The 19,398-nt window shown below is 36.5% G+C and overlaps 2 protein-coding genes across 4 annotated transcripts in view; both read right to left on the reverse strand.

The window, feature by feature from the left end:
- Positions 1-9,040, reverse strand: part of LOC140839608 (uncharacterized) — a 31,876-nt gene extending 22,836 nt beyond the window's left edge. Inside the window, exons 1-6 of one of the 3 annotated variants that reach the window (XM_073206437.1) lie at positions 8,732-9,037; positions 7,703-7,770; positions 6,678-6,833; positions 6,419-6,586; positions 5,127-5,277; positions 2,723-2,797 (exon numbers count right to left, since the gene is read on the reverse strand). In XM_073206437.1, coding sequence (XP_073062538.1) covers positions 2,723-2,797; positions 5,127-5,277; positions 6,419-6,586; positions 6,678-6,833; positions 7,703-7,770; positions 8,732-8,855 — 742 coding nt within the window. In that variant the 5' untranslated portion in view covers positions 8,856-9,037. Of the gene's footprint in view, positions 1-2,717; positions 2,798-5,126; positions 5,278-6,418; positions 6,587-6,677; positions 6,834-7,702; positions 7,771-8,731 lie in introns of all 3 variants that reach the window. The other 2 variants (XM_073206436.1, XM_073206438.1) reach the window with 2 other exon arrangements.
- Positions 9,041-10,713: 1,673 nt separating this feature from the next.
- Positions 10,714-18,800, reverse strand: LOC140839610 (probable sucrose-phosphate synthase 1). Its single transcript, XM_073206441.1, has 13 exons — positions 18,428-18,800; positions 18,252-18,341; positions 17,050-17,291; positions 16,793-16,856; positions 15,916-16,617; positions 15,252-15,365; positions 14,971-15,102; positions 14,704-14,880; positions 13,514-13,567; positions 13,370-13,432; positions 12,341-13,267; positions 12,015-12,142; positions 10,714-11,286 (listed from the first exon to the last, which is right to left on the reverse strand). The coding sequence occupies exons 1-13, from the start codon at positions 18,608-18,610 to the stop codon at positions 11,007-11,009; spliced, it is 3,156 nt and encodes a 1,051-aa protein (XP_073062542.1). The 5' UTR covers positions 18,611-18,800; the 3' UTR covers positions 10,714-11,006.
- Positions 18,801-19,398: the final 598 nt, after the last annotated feature.

Here is a 19,398-nt window from a genome sequence, read left to right on the forward strand (position 1 = left end):
ATCTTCCCAAAACCGAACCAAATTCCCCCCTTTTTAAAACCGCCCTAATCAAAACTTGAAAAGTCGAGTACGTTCGGGAAATGAACTTCCAAGGGCCTCCTCGCCGCCTTGACCGCCTGCTCACCGCCTCCCCGACGCCGTATAGCTTGGGCCGCCTAAAACACCCACTTCATGCGTAGGTGGTATGGTCGACGGCCGCCTCAACCGCCATTTAGAACACTGTTATAAACCAGTATATCGTCAAAGAAAACTAGAACAAATTTCCACATATAGAAGCGAAATACCACATTCATCGTCGCTTGAAAAGTAGCGGGAGCGTTTTTAAGCCCGACGAGCCTGACCAAAAACTCGTAGTGGCCTTCATGCGACTAAACGGCGTTTTATATATATCGTTGGCTCGGACTCGAATTTGGTTATATCCTGATTTAAGATCCAGTTTGGCAAAATGTGTAGCCCCATGCAACTCATCAAATAACTCATCCACAACCAGAATAGGATACCTATCAGACACTGTAATGTCGTTCAACGATCGGTAGTCTACACAGAAACGCCAACTACCACCTTTCTTTTTTACTAGTATTACGGGGCTTGAGTGTGGGCATTTGTTGGCCTGTATCACCCTAGATTTGAGCATTTCTTCCACCATCCATTCAATCTCATCTTTCTAATTGTGGTCATGGTGATAAGGCCATTACCGACACCGGACTCATCCCTCTCTAATAATAATAGCATGATCTTCTCCTATTCAAGGGTAATTCATGAGGTTCTTGAAATATTCCATCATATTTGACAAAAATGTTTTTCATCGCCTCATCATGACGCACTTTCACAGCCTTGGACCTTTCGTCCTCATTGTTATTCCACTTTATTAATATTGCTCCACAGAATTCCACCTCATTGACTTTAGCAAATGAGTTGAGAGATACCATCGATCTACAAACGGAAGGATCTCCCTTTAAGATCACAGTTCGCTCATTCCAACTAAATATCATCTGCATTTTTGCCTTGTTCAGTATAACATCCCCCAAAGTGTGAAGACAGTCGACCCTTGAGATAAGATCGATTTCGCCTAGCTCAAACAACTAACCCTCAATTTGAATTTGACATTGTCCCAAATCCACCTTCAACTCCTCGTACACCCCCTGACATGATATGTGACACACATCCCCAAGACACACCCCAAGACATACCCTCATTGATCATCAAACCTAACTCTCCTATTAAACTTTTCGAAACGAAATTGTGGCTTGCACCACTATTAACCATTGCTACTACCTCCATGACCAGCCACCTTCGCGCCCATCTTCAAAGTTTGTGGCTGATTTATGTCATTAACATAATACAAGGGCAATTCTAAGGTGTTATATTCAGTGTTGGGTGTTTCCACCCTCTCCTCGTCTGCCCTTACCACCTCTTCTATTTCTTCCTCTACCTCGACCCGATCCCATTCGCCTCTTTCTCCAACTCGCTCCATTAAAATCGTGACTCTCAGACTTTCGTTGGCGCATCGGTGCATCGGATAATATGGCTCTCCGCACTTAAAGCATAATCTCTGCTCCCGCCTGAACAAAAATTCTTGATGAGACAAAATCCAGTCATCTCGATTTTTCTGATATGGTACCATAGCCACCCACCGCTCCGATCTCCTCCACCGACTCCGTGTAGGTTAACCAACGACCTGCCAACGTAGGATGTCAGTGTAAATGGTTTATGAGTTGCTTGTTCTCCCGAACTCACTGTTCTCGCAGTAACATTTGATGGTGGGTAATTGGAACCAATGGATCTGGGCTTGGGCCATGGGCCTTTCATTGTTATATCCTACTCTCACGTGTTTTCCCTTTCCCCTTCCTAACATACACATTTATCATCTTGGACTTGGGCCTTTCATTGTTATGAGCAATTGGACCAAATGAATCTGGAGTAATTGGAACCAATGGGTCTGGGCTCATAACATAATCTTTCTCCCAACATCAATTTTACAACAAAACAAAAGGGGAAGCCACATAAACAAAAAAATAATAATAAAGTTCAAATCCTGAAATCAAACAATTAAGCCTAAAAGGTTCGTACACAAAAGCTTTCGATCCAGAGCCCAATATCTTTCTCACTTGTACAGGCTTACTTTTTTACCACAGCAGTTGGAATGCATCAACTAAGGTTTAGCCTGAATATCCACAGAATCACTATTTTTCCTGTTTATGTTTCTTGAGATTTTATGTTATTTTATTTGTAAGGTTCCTGCTAGTTAAAGTGCACAACACCAGCAGGAAAACAAAACGGAGCTTTGTACTCTAGTTATGAACATTATATTATACTACAAAAACAGAAGTCGCGCAAATCAAACAGGGAATAATATCACTCAAATTAGACCATATTCCAACGGCGATTGCTCAAAAGTAGATCATCCAAGAAGTTTTTAAGTTACAGCAAAAGATCTACATATTTGTGATGCTTTCTAGATTGCCAACATATTAGAACAAATTAGCTTATTTTGAGTAACATATCTGAAACTTGTTAGGAAAAAATGAGTATCACCTTCTAAGCAGCGAGTAGTCCAAAATAATTTTAACAGAAGCAGCCTGATTTTGAACTACTAAAATAAGCAATACAACAACTACCCAAAAATAAGCATATAAAGCACTTCTGTGAAACATATTCATAAATGCATTTATTTAAAGTGAATGGTAGAATGCAAAAGATATATTAAAAGATAAGACCTTACGAACGCGTAAACGACCCAATAATGCTTTGCAAAACCCTTCTTCAAGTCCGAGATCAGTTTGCAGCGGCTCCACATCTGCATAATCAGGCAGAATACCTCATCATAGAGATCTAAGCAGCCTTTGATGAAGAAAGTAATTATTTAGCAAATGCATTAAAGCAAAAAATATGTTCATAGTTACCAATGCACATTATGATCCCACGCCAGTGGGCCTACAAAAACGTATAAATGAAAAAAGAAAAGGCATTCTGGAGAAGATAATAGTGCTAAACTGAGTTGATTATTCTCAAGTGCTGGTGCATATCAAACATTGCAAATTACTACGCAAAATAAAGTCATCACAACACCTATCATATGATAGAGTACCACCTCTAGATACATAAGCACAATAATCCAAATGTAAACGGAATGTTCAGATAGATGACACACGCTGTAGCGTTTAGGAAAAAGACATCATGGATACCAACAAGTGGACTATGTCACAGAGTAAACTACTCTTTCAGCAGAGTATTCCACCTGACTTGATAAGTGTATGGTCCTCATTTATCAAATCTGCTAGGCCATAACAAATTGTATATACAAACATTTTACCTGAATCGTGGGGCAAAAAAAGGTGGAAGTATCAGATATACAGTTCGCGGACGACACATTATTTTTCGTGAAAAAGGAGGAACACCTAAAATTTTTGGTGCAAATCTTGAAGTTGTTTTGTGATATGTCAGGACTTAGGATCAATAGGGATAAGAGTGCTTTACTGGGCTTATGTCAGGATGAGGTTGAAGAGGAGGTTCTAGCCCAGAGGATTGGTTGTCGAAGGGATAAATGGCCAATTACATACTTGGGAGTTCCTTTAAGGGGCAATCCATTGAAAGTGTCTTTTTGGGAACCAATCATGATCAAGATTAACAGAAAATTGGCAACGTGGAAAAAGGCTTTTTTGTCCAAAGGGGGAAGAGTAACATTGATTGATGCGGTGTTGAATGCTTTGCCTATATACTTTATGTCACTTTTCAGGGTACCGAAAGGAGTAGCGGGCAAGATGGAGAAGATAATGAGAGATTTTTTGTGGGATGGAAACGAGGGTGAATCACATTGTCATATGGTAAGGTGGGAACAAGTTTGTAGACCGAAAGAGAGAGGAGGATTGGGTATCAGAAACATTTTCTTGAGGAACAAAGCGCTCTTGGGAAAATGGTGGTGGAAGTTCAACGTTGAAAACGAACCGTTGTGGAAAAGAATAATAAGGAGTAAATATGGGTTACAAGAAAATAGTTGGGATGCAGGGTTGGCGATGAATGTGACGTTTAAATGTCCGTGGAAATTTATCTCTAAAACTTATCCGACTTATCACCGACTATTGAGATTAGTGGTTAGAGAGGGGACTAAAATCAGGTTTTGGGAGGATGTTTGGTGGGGGGATGTAGCTTTCCGGGATTTGTTCCCTTCTTTGTTTCGTATAAGTTCAGCTCGTAACTTGAAAATATCTCATTTCTTCGCTTTCGACAATGTGTCAAATGATTACTCCTGGGATTTGCATTTTCGTCGGCCTCTCCGAGAGGAAGAGGTTGTTCAGTTGTCCTCGTTGTTAGGTATTTTAGAAAGGGTTAGGCTTGTTGAAGGGGTTGATGATTTTCGAGTGTGGGAGGGGGATCCGTCTGGGAAGTTCACGGTCAAGTCGTTTTTCCATTCATTCTTCTCCGCGAATATTGGTGTCCAAAACTTCGAACTTTACAATATCATTTGGAAGACACCTATTCCTTCAAAGATACAAATTTTTTCTTGGACGGCTATCCTTGGAAAGTTACCTACATCAGAGTTGATGCAAAAGAGATGGCCTAACTGTGCTCTTTCTCCCAGTTGGTGTGTGTTGTGTCGTAATGAGTTGGAAATGCAGGATCATTTGCTAATTCTTTGTAAGCTTGCTAATGAATTGTGGTCCAGGGCTTTGGATGAATTGAAATTTGTTTGGGTCATACCGAAGACAACCCAAGATTTGTTCAATATGGATCTTGGACAGTGGGTTGGAAAAAGAGAGAGAATTTTTTGGAGGGTGGTGATCCATGGCATATGCTGGGACATCTGGCTAGAGAGAAATAGAAAAATCTTTGAAGACTTGGAAGACAGTGCAGAAGAGTGTTGGGAGAAAATCAAAATCAAGATAGTCAACTGGATTGGAAATAATAAGAGTTTCAGAGTTTATCAATACTAGATCTTTTAAGGGATTGGACTTATGTGTATAGCTAATTTTGAGTTTTACATTTGCTCTTAGTGGACCACTAGTCCACTTCATGTAACTGTAAAACTATTTCTTTATAATATAATTATGTTTCCTATAAAAAAAAAACATTTTACCTGTATCATACCTTAACTAATATTAGTACAATAAATCTAATAGGTGAAGTACCTTCTACAACTATCCTTTTCGATAGCAGTGCTTTACAAGCCTTAAGCTGACGCAAAATAGTTTCTTCCACTGCATGCAACATTGATAAGCATTTTTCATCTCCATCTCCCTTCAATGGAAGACCATACGCCATTGTGAAAAAATCATCTTCCTGAAAATGAGTAACGAAATGAAACCCCACTATGACTGAAAATGTCAGAAACCTGAGGTGAGGTGAGAAGAAGCAAATATATACAAGGAGGAATTTGAGAACTCCAATCCATTGGGCATCTTATAATTAAATCTTCCTCTAGGTCCCCAAAAGCCATTATATATAACAACTTAAATCACGTGACTGCAAAACTCGATTATGTTATGATGCCCTACAACCATGTAATGAGTTGACATTGACGGTAACTATCGAACAAAAATTTTCAATGGTGTAGCATTAGTTACAGCATGTTCTTTTTTTTATGAGAAACAAACTTCATTGATGACAATAAAATTGTACAATTGGACAATATAAGAGATCTTCATACAAAATATGAAGGCATCATCTTATGTTCCTGAACGTGACAAATAAAATTTCATAAGACTCTTGATTTATGCCAGAATGCACCATCAGTTAATGCAAACCAATATATGATGTTGTCCACGACTGATTCTCATATCCTTTAATAAAAATATCTGCTTCTTCTTCTCTCTCCAGACCATCTAAAATACTTGCTAATGCCATTAATTTCCACATTTTCTGCATTTTCTCTCTTCGAAATATTTATTTGATATCCCATGATGTGTTACTTTTAAGGACAAACCAAATGAAAAACAAATTACTTCAAAATCTGGCATCAACTAATATGAATTTAAGGATCTCATAGTCTTGCAAGCTTTACAAAGCACACACCATTTGGTGATACTGTGATACCATAATGTAATCAAAGCATCATGCAATATGCAATAAAATCCAACTAAATACTTCAACTTAGATGATCATAGTCGTTTTTCATAAGAGAAGAAATTGTATAATGAGAGGAATGGTTGTTAATCAACAAAATATGTATTTTTCATGCAAAGGCAGCCAAGCTCTCCGCAAACCAAAAATGTAATCACTCTTGGTCAAAAAGTGTTAGGACATCTCTCTGATAAAAACCAGCTCAGCAACCATCTTCTAGAATCCTAATGTAGGCTGATTCCGCACTTTCTAGTTAACATGTCCTTTTGAGAGCATTCCATTATTGTGCATGCAGCAGAGACAACTGTATTGACAGTTTCATGTTCAAAGGACGAGCTAAAGAACGATTGAAGTACTTTACTTCATTTGTACGTGCATCTGAAACAGCTGAAACAACGGCATTGCAAGTTGCACGTACAACTCTGCTGAAGGAATGTAGCAAAGCATGAGATGATGTTCTGTCCGGCCTTAAAAGATAGAGGCATGAAAAAACTGTCTGGGACAAAGATCCTCCTTTATGCCATGTAGCCTGCAAAAGAAGAAATGAAGTCAGGGACAGCTATTCTCAATCTGTCATGAGTATACTCTTATCACTCTTCTAAAAGGTAATACAGTAACACCTCACAAGATAGAAGATGGTCCATGATGTCAATAAGACCTTGAATATCCTTAGTTCGATCAAAGCTCAATGGAACAGGAGCAGCACCATTTTCAATGGCTTCATCCACAGAATAATATGTTGAAACAATGCCTGAATCCATCTTTGGGTCCATAATCTACTCAAGCAGGATGAATTTTAACAATAAATACCAAAACAGAAAATAATGAGAAATGCAAGAAATTTTTATGTTCATGCATTATGAGTTGATTCTAAAATCAGAAATGGTACACTAAATAAAATAAAATCAGAATTGGCACATCCTTAAAATAGTAATTTGTTATGTGTGCAATTAAAACAGCAGTGAATCCGATCTACTAAACTGAAACCTTGTGCATCTACGCATGTAAACGAAACCCAGAGTAGACTTGTTTAACACCTATTTTTACAAAACATTCACAAAAAGACAAGTCTAACAAATCATTAAGAGAAGCAATACCATCAGATTCACATGGCCTAACATTACAGTAATGCAAGCAAAACCAATTAACATAGGCATAAGATGCCAATTCTACAAAATGAGCCATCAAATAACAAGACTAAGCAAACATCACCAGGAAAATTCGAACATGAAAGAAAATTGTGCAGTGGTAAGTAAATAATGTTCTTCTAGCTTTCCAAAAAAATTCTAATTAGTTCTTTCATAGATTTATTTCCACATCTTAAAACTTAAAATGTAGAATGTAAAAATATATTTGCCCCATTTCAAACAATAAAACTTCAAAAAGATTATTCTTCAAAATGGCTTCCAGTTAACTGCTGGCAATAATGCAGCTTTAGACAATAATTTACTACTGTGTGTAAATATGAGAAAAGGAAAGTAATTTTTTTTAAAAAAAAAAAGACAATTCTTTTCTACTGGGATCCCAATAATAAATTGTTTTTAAGCTCAAATTATGTGTAGTTAGCTAGATCCTTATCAATTTTCAACATTATAATTTATAACTTTAATAGTATGAGAACTCTTGAACAAATATAATGTATTACCTCCAATGCAGACATGGCAGCGAAAAGATTAAAATTCTCTCCATTTATTAGCTCATCATTTCGAAGATCTGTGGTCATGTTTTGAAAAAGAAAGATTTAGCCATGAGTGTGAAGTACATCAAGGAAAAAGCTATGTAACCAGAGATAGTACTTTCCCATGTGAAGACTGTAATAAAATATATCAAATCTCTACAAATTGATGATTTAATCCTCCTGCGTCTTAAAACTGAAAAACTCACTATCCATTTATTGTAACAAAAAATTCAGAACATCAGAACTATGGTAAGGAAAGTAATTAGTTATCTGCTTCCATCCCTGTCTTTCTCTAACAAAACCTAAGTTTTTGGTTGGTAAGTTAGAGCACTTAACCCGCTTGCAAAGTCGTAACTGATTTTTCTCACTAGCTCGTATTTTCATCACCATTTTTTAATACTTCCACCATTCAAGAAAGCAGCATGAGGTGTCAATCTACAACGTGGAAGTGATCCTCAAACAAAGCCAGAAGCATGATGGAGATTGGCGACTGGAGAGTGGCTTCTTATATATAAACAAGTGGCATGGGCCATGGAGGACTAATCAGACTTTCAAGTTGACCGAGGCCAAAGGCCAACAGAATATGGCCGGTGAAACAAATCAAAGTTTTTGGTTTTTACTATTGTTTTGTGTGAGCACAATAACATCAATCTAACAGCGGTATAATCACATGAAAAGGATTTTCTCTACTTTTGGATCAATCAATAAAACAAGATAGTGATGCTATCTATTAGCCCATCACTTCCAATACCTCAAAAACTTCTTTACTTACTGCTTTTCAACAATTATATGAGTAACCCATTTACACAGACTAATCTTCGAATACGATATTCACATTCCAAGCATCCACGTTCATTGGAACCAAACAGCCCATAAGGACTAGTAAAACAGCAGACGATTACTACTGCAAGTGTATAAGCCAGTAAATTCTAAGTTTGAAATCATTAAATCGACACGAAGAACAAGGACGATTGCAATGAGATAGATAGAAAGAACCGTTGCAAGCGAGGTCGAGGAGGTGGGAGACATCCGCCCAAACGGTGCCGTCGCTAGAAGGTATGGAAGGGCTTATAAGTTCTTCCGCGTCACCAGTTCTCTCCGATTCGCTCTTCTTCGCCATGAACTTGTCACTCAACTGCACCACGAGTTTTTCGATCGGTTTCGAATTTGAAGTTTCGGTGGAGTGTCCAATCGTCTCATACGAATCTCCCTGTGTTCTTCACTGGTTTGGAGTGTGTGTTTACCCGGCAGACTATGGATCCGGCTTGGAAGACGACATAATAGTGCTACGCAAGTTTCTATCAATTTTTTTTTTTATGGATTCTGTCGAATGTTATGTCAAATTAATTTGCATAAATTAAAATTATATCAGAGTTCAAGTTCATCGTACAAATTAATTTGCATAAATTAAAATTATGTCAGACTTCAAGTTCATCGTAATTTGTTAGATTATTCTCATGAGTCGGGCTACTTGTATATATATTAATTTGAACAATCTCTTTTTGAGTTAATTTTTAAGATGGAATTTAGCTGAAGTCCTAATTATAAATGTTATCAACGGTCAACCTCACTATTATGTATTGAATTGTCATTATGATTACTATTCACCCTCTAATTCATTCATGTACATGAAGGAGTTTGTTAGATGTTCCATGTTGGTTGGATTAAGGTTTTGAAAATTATATATATGAATTTTGACAATCATTTCTCATTTACCTATTTAATGGGGTGGAGTTAAAATCAAGTTTCTATCTTTACAACTGACACTTGGATATCGTGTAAAGTCGTCTCTACCATAAGGACCTCCCAATAAAACACAGAGTTTTTACGACTTCTCTAAATATAATATTGTATTTGAATGAAAATATTTGAAATCCATAAATTTTAATGTATTTTCAGTTATTAGATAACTTACATAAAAGAAATTTAAATGCATCTTCATACTTTTTTTTTTACCATACAATTATATTAATCACTGCGAATTTTAAATCTTTATTGTATGTTTGGTTCATGAAAATGAGCTAAGAATGCAATAAGCATTCTCAATCTTACTCTTATTCTCTCACTTGGTATATCCATGAAAATGAGAATCCTCGTTCCCACTTGAATGAATGAATATGAGAATAGCGTTTCTCAAAATTTTGTTTGAGTTTAGTTATTTCAAATCTCAAAACTTTCTTAATTATCTATATTTTCTCATTTTATTTTTCAAAGGATATAATAATAAATTTTTAAATTTTATTTTTAATGTAGATCACAATTTTAAGTAACTATTATTTTAATTTTTAATTAAAATGGGATTTGTTATTAAAAAAAATTCATTCCATTTTTTCTAATTTCGTTTGACACCAATCTTATGAATGAAATACACTTGTCACTCAATTCCATCTCTAATGACATTACATTCAATAGTTGATTAAATATAGAGTGAGTCTCATGTGAGACAGTTTCACGGATCTTAATTCGTGAAACGGATCAACCCTACCCATATTCACAATAAAAAGTAATACTCTTAGCATAAAAAGTGATACTTTTGTATGTGTGACCCAAATAAGAGATCCGTCTCACAAATAAGACCCGTGAGACCGTCTCACACAAGTTTTTGCCTTAAATATATATCTTATTCAACGGCCTAAATGTGTACGGACCTTGTGTAAACCTTCTGATTGACAAATAACCTCCCTGAATTATTTTAACAGGCTCGACGGTCCTCGATCGTCTTTTTGAATTACTAGCTAGCTACGTATCTCATCCTCATTTTTAAAAGGTTTCAATGTATTTTTAATTATGAAATGACTAATATTCACTTTATATATTTAGTTTATACGTGATTTTTTTGTTCTCATTTCCCCAATTGTCAATTTCATCCTTCGGAGGAACCCTTATCTCGAAGTATTTTGATGTGCTGCTGTTAAGTCAACAAAATTAACGTAGTCGGTATGCAATATATATGAAAAGAAAATTGTATCATTGAACACATCCATATCCATTTTCCGACCGATTATTATTCAAAATCTGATGTCAGTTGCTCCAAGAGATCTTCCGGGTTTTGTATAATAATAATTATTATATCTATATACAAATTTGCCAACCCCAAGCGATTCTTTTTCTATCTAAATAAACCATTAGAGGGACGACTTTGCTCCAAGAGTTCTTTCTTGATCACATGATCGTGACAAACATGAAGCAGACTTAACAATGTTGTAAATACCTGTAAGTAGCATGAAGTAACGTATAATATCAGGTCATTATCGGGCTAGTATTGGAACGGTTAGTCCTTGAAGACCTGTGAGTCCTCCAATAAAGCTCGGATATCAGAACTGTTAAAACCTTGGGAGGTTTTGATGATATTAGGGCTATCATAAGATATAACATCTGTAAGAGGGTAGCTTCTGTTAGCATGAAGTTGGCTGCTCGCACCGCTGCAAACTCCAGTCAACACCACAGACTTGTGAACACCCCCGAGCATTTCTTCATAGTCGGTGTCACCACTTTCCCCAACAAAAACCACCATTTTTGACAACTCCATACCCCAACGAAGATATAAGTACCTACAAAGAAAGTTTCTCTCCATCAATTGAATTGATAGCAAGATTATCGAACTTTGCAAGAAATCTAACACTCTAATATCCTATCATAAAAATTCCGAATTGACCTTTGAGTTACAAAAAGAGGCATGTGGTCATACGAGATATGTGCAAGTTGGTCTTGTGGGCGGCCAAGAAGTGTACTCAGTGACCCACATGCATGGATAGCAATTTCTTCTTGCTTGGTTATCCAAATGGAAAAAGTTCCAAGTGAATACGAGATAGAAACAAGAAGTCCTAATTATTTGAATTAGATGGCCGAACTACACGCCATGCATGAGAGATTTGTCACTGGGGCATGCCCATGAGAGACTTTGTTACAAGTTTGGTGTCAAATAACGCCAATAAATCAGGAACAAATGAACTTGCATGATCATCTAGAGCAGTAGAATCCTCAACATGCAACATCAGCAGCAGAACAACATAATTGGAATCACAGAACCATCAATACTACCACGAGATCAGATGAGATACTCGTACAACATTACAGATAAGTAATTTTGATTTCTCTTTTGGTCATAGTATTTATTAGCAAGGGTTAATGTTCTATTTTTTCAACACTAAAGTACAATACACTCAAGCAGCACCAGAACCTTGACGTACAACCAAGATGAAGCTGATAGCCTTGCTTGTCATAAAACCCTTGTTTTTATCTAGATGTCATAAAACAGATTCATTGATAAAATTGCTACCTGAGTGCTTGAGAACGTGACGCCAGGACTGGAATTACATTAATCTTACTTCCATCTTGACAATGGATCACATGGCAACGTAGTGCCTGAATTCTCATCATTTTCCTTAGTTCCTTCACGGGGGGAACCTGCAACACAAAATTAAGTTGTTATGTTATACAATAAAAGGTTGTTATAGTTCAAGAGTAACTAAAAAAACATAAGAGCATAATCCTAAACCAGATGTAATTCAATAATATGCTAAGACATGTAACACATTTCAAGTTGTTAACAGGATCGATGCTCTGAAGGATATGGAATTAAATATGTAAAGATAAATATTATACCACTCCATGCTTTTTAATTTTGAAAGAATAACAGTAGTCAGCCGAAGTCTCTTCATCTTCAACGACAGCAGGTTCGTTATTTCCTCCCTTCTTATCTGTTGTAGAAGCTGCCCACCTGACCAAAGTCTTTCTCAACCCTTCACCACCCCAGCGGTATTCAATATGTGAATGATAATATAAGTCTACTACAAACGGGTTATCTTCTGAATGGACAGACGAATAATAAAGATCACCACCACTGTTGCAAATAAATGCATCAAAGTTGCTGGGATTCAAGCTTTCTGAAATCAGAAAAGCCCGTAGTTCTGTAATGTTGAAGGATGTTGATAAAATAAATCCGACAGAACCTTCATCACGTTCTTTCTCTACGGCCCCAAATATATTTTTAATGCTTTCAGAGAGACCAGAACTCGCATCACCATCTACGGCGATCACAAAAATGTGCTTCCTCCTCCTCAATGCTGGAAACTTACTAGAATTAGAAATTTGTTCACCTTTGTCAATAGACACGGATTTTTGTGCACTCTTCACAACACCCTTGGACCACGTCAACACGGCATTTTCTAGCTTATTTTTTAATTCCACAGAACCATCCATGTTTTCTTGGCTCTCATTCTTATCTCCATCTAAGGAGAATTTCAAGTTCAAAGATATATCCTGTATATCCCTCAAGGAATCACTTGGAGAATCTGATTCTGAATTTTCATCTTCCTCTTCGTCTCTCAACCAATGAGGTTTTCTTGGTTTGCAAGTAGCTATTCTGGAGAGATAAGTCTTACAATGTTCTGGCCATGAAAAAAGATGAATATTTTTCAATCCATTTGCTCTACATTTTGCCCAGAGATGCTTATCTGCAACCAACTTCAGAAGAGCATCAGCAATAGATTGCTGGTCATGTGGATCTACAAGGAGACCATTGTCTAAGACCTACCATCAATATGGAAAAACAATGTCAGATACAATATACCAAAATACCTAATGTTGAATGGAATCCTTGCAAGTTCATCTTAGGAAAAAGAATAAAAATACCCTGTGTATGTCGACAGGGCCGCCATTCTTTGTGGCGACAATGGGCAGACCATATGCTGCTGCCTGTTTTTATGTCAAATAAATCAGGTTGATCACCAGAATAATATACTAGCCAAAACTTAATGAATGTGAAGGCAGGCGCACCTCGATTAGAGTAAGTCCAAAAGGTTCAATAAAAGCGGGATTTATGAAAACACCCTGTCAAAAAATAATGAATTAATGCTCAAACAATCCTGCGAAATAACCCAGAGATATTATAACTTCAGTGACAGTACTCACAACCTCTTTACGAATGTAGACATCCAAAAGAACCAAAAACTACTTTTCCCCCCTAGAAACTCATCGTCTCATTTCACACCAAAAGTCCAATGTGTCAAAATGTAGTAATTTCATGCCCAATATGACAATATGCCTTAACTTATGCTGTAAAGATTATAATTCAAATTTCTTGGTACTTAATCTAAAAATTTTTAAATCAGATAAGTTGATTGAATTTTTTATTCTTCCATTCAATGAAACATTAACTCAATCGTGCACATGCACACAAAATTTATTTTGCATACGCTAGAAGAAATAAATGATACAACGGTACAATCTAGAACAAAGTATTATCTGAAAGGATAATACAAACCTAGAACTGGTAAACCTACTTAGTCATGACTAAATTGGTGTGCATTCATGCCTGGGTTAAGTACTTTCAAATAATACAAACCTAGAACTGGTAAACCTACTTAGTCATGACTAAATTGGTGTGCATTCATGCCTAGGTTAAGTATTTAAATTCATTAATTTCAGTTAGATATAACTTAAGTCAAAACATAGAAAATGACTTTAAAAAAATCCAATTTGATTAATAATTTCGCATCTATTCTTAAATAAGTACATCAAGTGCATTTTGAAAAACAAAATTATTTACTTTTGACATGTTGAGTCCTACTCCTACGGTATGAAAGTATTATATTGGTGGTGTTTAAATGAAAAAAGTTTATTGGGTTTTTTGGACATGACAATATTTCAAAAAGTATCTTATCTTTCCTTTCCCAAATTTAATTCTCAGGCTTCCTATAATGAGTGATTTAGAACACAAAATTTTACCAGAAAACTAATAGCCGTGTCAATGTATTTTGTCAAAAGTTTTGAAAATACTCATCCAGCTCGGATAAGCAAAGATTTAAACATAGCAACAGAGAGCTTTCCCAAGCACAGTTGGGTAAGGGAATATGAAAAGATACCCGAAAAGGAAAGTTAATAAGCGTACTAATGACTTTATGGGCCAGTGCCATCCCGTCAAATGACTCAATATTGCTGTTGATGTAACAGAAACATGAGAATACCTTAGTCTTTGCTGCTAGACGGTAGATAACAGGAACATCATGCTGCTTGTGATGTTTTGGGTATGCCACTTGGCCATATAGATCATACTTATCAATCAGCTTGAGGATTGATAAAAGAACAGAAGCATTCGTGCTCGACATGTCATCAATATTATCTCGATTCCCCATTATTAAGGTCTGTTATCACAAATAAAACAATTGAAAATACTAACACTAGTGCATTATCGGAATTCACCACACATTTATGTCAGTATTTATCCAACTTACAAGATTAGCGAGCTCCCTCAGGGGTCGACATTCCCCAAATGCTTTAACCAAGGTAGTAAGGTTTTTCTTTGGATCAGGCCTGGCAAGTGCAAGTATCATAGGCTTCCTGGGATTTGAAAAGAAGCGCATTACCTGTTTGCATATCACTATTAGAAAGTGGCAAGAACTTTGAAAACTCTAGAGGCCTTACAAAATATATGAGGAATATATTTAAATATTGGGAAAAAGTTAGAAATAAAGTCGTCACACGTGAATGAGACTACAGGTTTAACAACTTTAACCTCAGCCCAAATAGCTGGATCTGGGGATTTCCCATCTGTGTTTGCTTCTGGTTCAGTATCCATGTCTCCATCATGTGGAACGATGTGATGAAATTCCATCCCAGGTGGAATCACCTGAAAGCACAAAAGCATGCTCTTATTAAATCACAATGGAAGAGTAAAACTATCTTAGCTATAAGTGCCAGAAAGCACGACTATAAATTTACGCTGTCCGATGAAAGATAACATTTAAGATAGATACCACTTTTATCTGAAACTCGAGGCTAACAATGAGAGCTTTTATTTTTTCATCCTCGTGATAAAGTAACACAGTTCTTTTGAGTTCACAAACAAAATGATTGAAAAAAAAAATTAGTTTAGCTAAAAATATTAGACTAGGGCATCATATTGCAAATTATGTCACATCATTGGTGAATCCTTTATTTCAATAACTTCCCAACTAAAATATGGAAAATTCTTCTAGATGGTTTCATCAAGCCAAAAAGAGCCACTATAAAAACATGATGATAAACGTGACTTCAGTACCAGCATGCTAAATTATTATCTGTCTTGGCTAAAAAAAAGAGGATCAGCGGAAGATGTCATAAAGAAAGAGCAAGATACACAATCATATGAACTTATGATTTCAGAAAAAAATTTCGAGAACGAAGTAATAAGTACTTACAACCATGCGAGGCGTGAACCTTCCATAACAGCTCACATTACGCCTAATCCTAGCACGTAATTTACGCTCCAGTATAGGATCAAAACCATCATACAAGCGCCACTGCTCATCTATCTCCTGTCTTGTGCTGGTAATGACTATTTCAGAGGCATCGAGAGATAATTCTTCTGCCTCTATTCTACGCATTATTTTGTATGTAGAATTGATTTCATCTCTTGACTGTCGGCCTTGCCTCAAAAGTTGTTCTAGTTTATCACGACCAAGAGAATGGCCAGTGAAAAGCATTGGTACATTTAGAGCACCAGATAAAAGAGCAGCAGAGTCACCTGCATCTGCATAATGTCCATGTATGGCAACAGGCCAAACTGGGTGTCCATTACCAATTTGTTCACCGAGTACCTTTGACATCTGTACAATATGGTTAAGAGCACCATCAACAAATTCAGGGATGTGTGGCCACAGTAATTCTTTTGGAATATATGCATCTTTTGGGCCAAAGGGGATGCGAACTATGTAAGCACCACTACTCTCTCCCATCTCATGCATCAAGCCTTCTGAACTTCGTGGAGGCGGCAGCATCTCTGTTGGTTCACCATAGCTCCAGTCTACCTCTGGTGATGATATCTGTCTAGTAAGCAAATCGACGCGATACACACCTGGCATTGAACCTAAAGCCCTTGCGAGTTCCACAACATATTTCACCTAAAGAAATATAGGAAAGAAGTCATTTACATGCATGAAAAGAGTACATGGAATTATTCAAGACACATTCAACTCGGTGCTACACGGTGCGGCTGAGAATTTCATAAACACAAGCACAAATGGACGTGACAAGGAAAATAACTGTTAGATGAGCATTCCTTGAAACCAGCCCTACCTGACCACCAGTATCAGAATCACGGCCAAGCTCCATGTTTTCACCACGTATCAAACCATGAAGGCTGCAAGATAACTAACGTCAAGAAAGAAGGGTAATTATGTTTTCACTTTTTGAAGATCACAATCTTCAGACAGAAGCATCAAATAAGAAAAATTGAAAGATCATACATACTCCCTTCAGCCATGAAAAAACACATTCTATCTGTGTCAATTCCTTCTTATAACTACTCAAGCTTTACAATATTATATTCATACCTAATCAGTACAATATACAGCCTTTTCCCTTTTTGTTGACTACTCCAGGCCTCCATTGTATCAACAGAACTAATTCTAGGCAGTCGACTCCTAGTGCTTTCAGCATGAGTTGAAATGTCACTAACTGCGTCTCCCTTTTCCCCCTCGGATAAGTCTTCAGACATGTCAGCAACAGCTTCTCTGCGACCTCTTTCACGCTCAAGACGACGTTTTGCCATCCTCTGGGCTTGATCTCCTTCGAGCTACACTTATAAGTCATGAAGAAATGATGAATATAGAGCTAGAGTATAAAAAATGTAACAAATAAACCAACAAAATTACGTAAGAAGCTTTTTCTAATCAAAGCACCAGCAAGTCGGCCTGTTCTCGTTGAACCTTAAATGTTAAAAGTCAATAATAGTGACAAATTTAAAAACTAAGTCAATTAAACATGGTGAATCCCAAAACCTGCAACCATTAACTTTTGGTTTATGAAACAAAATTTTACTATGCTAAACATTAAAGACACATTTTAGGAATTAACTGAGTAAGAAAACTGGGGGGAAGTTTCAGGGTGGAATCGCGATCATAGCACGTAAGCAAATCAGATTGATGTCAAAGAAAATCATGTAGCGGAGATTCCGCAAATGGTAGTAATCACAAAAATTGTAGCCATTGAGGTGCTTAACCTTGTATATCCAAACAAAAACCAGGAATGAATTTATAAATATATTTCAAGAAAGCATTCAAGCACCTTGGATGGATTTCTAGATCTTGTTCTGTAGAAGAAGCTGAAGAAAATGGATCGCAGGTTGCATATGATCGGTGTTCTATCAAATATCCCACAACTATTATGATCACTTGCAAGCAAAGATTGTGATCATGAAAATGCATTTCGCAGTGAAGGAACCAGCTCTTGTTTGCCACCACACTCAAAAATGTTAAACTAGTATAGAAGTTTCACCTTTACATTTTAGCCAACCAACGGCTTTCAGAAAAACAAATTTAGTCCACTTGTATTGCCCTCATCAGTTATTGCATTCATATCCTTGACCATCACCAGATTCCTCTAAAATCTCAAACCATCAACCGTTGCATCAATCGAATATATAAAGTAACCACAAAAAGCAGAAGAAATCAAAGACGCACAGACACCCGTAAAAGATATCATAAACGAAGCAATCCCTCAATACTCAAAGATTTAAAAAAAAAAAAAAAATCACCTGCTTTTTCTGGCGAGCCAAATTCCATATCCGCCAGCACATGTTCTCCAGCCTCGTGTTCCTCTCCTGCGGACTCCTCGTAGCTTGAGCCTACATCCACACAAAAAACACATCTCATTAGAATAATCTAAACACAAACACATGCACAAGCAATAGAGAAGAAAAAACACACATACCCTGGCCCAAGAGCGGTGGAGATCGGTCTCATCGAATCCAGTGATCACCTCCTCCACAAAATACCTAGTGGGACTGAATCTCCCCCTCTCCCGTAGCAGCAGAGATGACTTCTTATCCGCAATCGGAGGGCCAACGTCCAGAATCGCGTCCAAGTAGCTGTTAATCCAATCGTTTCCCGCCATTACAGTACAATTTTTGCGTATGAATCCGTATATTTCTTGTAATCTAATATCCCCGTGAATGAGTATGAACCCGAATGCACATGCGTAGAGACAGACTGTGCATCCAAAAAGAAAGCATAATATATAGAGGTTTTCGATTCTAGAAATTTTGACAAAAAACGATCATCGCTTTATTCTTTTCAAATAAATGGGCCAACCAAGGTATTATTAGTAAATCAACGAAGAAAATGACTCTCGAGTCGGTGAAATATACAAAACATTAAAGTATATGATTTCGAATTTTATCAATATTTTTTCGTTCGAACCTATTTTGACTAATACGATTTACCGTAATCTATTATATTTTATTAAAGTTGATAGCATTATAGTAACTATCTAATACTGACACTAACTTTTTTTTCCCAACTTTACAATACTTTGTTTTCTACTTTTTTTAAAAAAAAAATAAAATCAACACACACTTTTATTTTTATTTTTTTATTTCAACAATTCAAATATCAATTTAGTCCTCCATAATTTATCAAATTTCACTTTAGTCCATCGATAATAATAAAAAAACTATACACAAGCATCACGTGTGCAGAGTAGCTAGTATATGACATGTTTATAAATTATTTTTTTATCATTTATTTAGTTTATATTTAACTAATGATTAAAATGTAAATACAAAAAATAGTAAACTCTACAGTAATTTTGATATATGAATTAAAAAAATTTAAAAATAAAAAAATGATCTAAAAAATTAATACGTAGCAAACAAAAAATCTATCCATTGAACTACATGTGAT

This window comes from Primulina eburnea, chromosome 8, assembly GCF_022965805.1.
Source record: "Primulina eburnea isolate SZY01 chromosome 8, ASM2296580v1, whole genome shotgun sequence".
Classification (NCBI taxonomy): Eukaryota; Viridiplantae; Streptophyta; class Magnoliopsida; order Lamiales; family Gesneriaceae; genus Primulina; species Primulina eburnea.

Coding starts and splice junctions, on each gene's coding strand:
- LOC140839610 (XM_073206441.1), bottom strand. CDS start 18,610: ATGGCGGGAAACGATTGGATTAACAGCTACTTGGACGCGATTCTGGAC. Junction 15,366..15,915: donor GGTTCACGCCTCGCATGGTT/GTAAGTACTTAT, acceptor TTGTGCTTTCAG/GTGATTCCACCTGGGATGGA. Junction 11,287..12,014: donor TCACGTTCTCAAGCACTCAG/GTAGCAATTTTA, acceptor CTTTCTTTGTAG/GTACTTATATCTTCGTTGGG.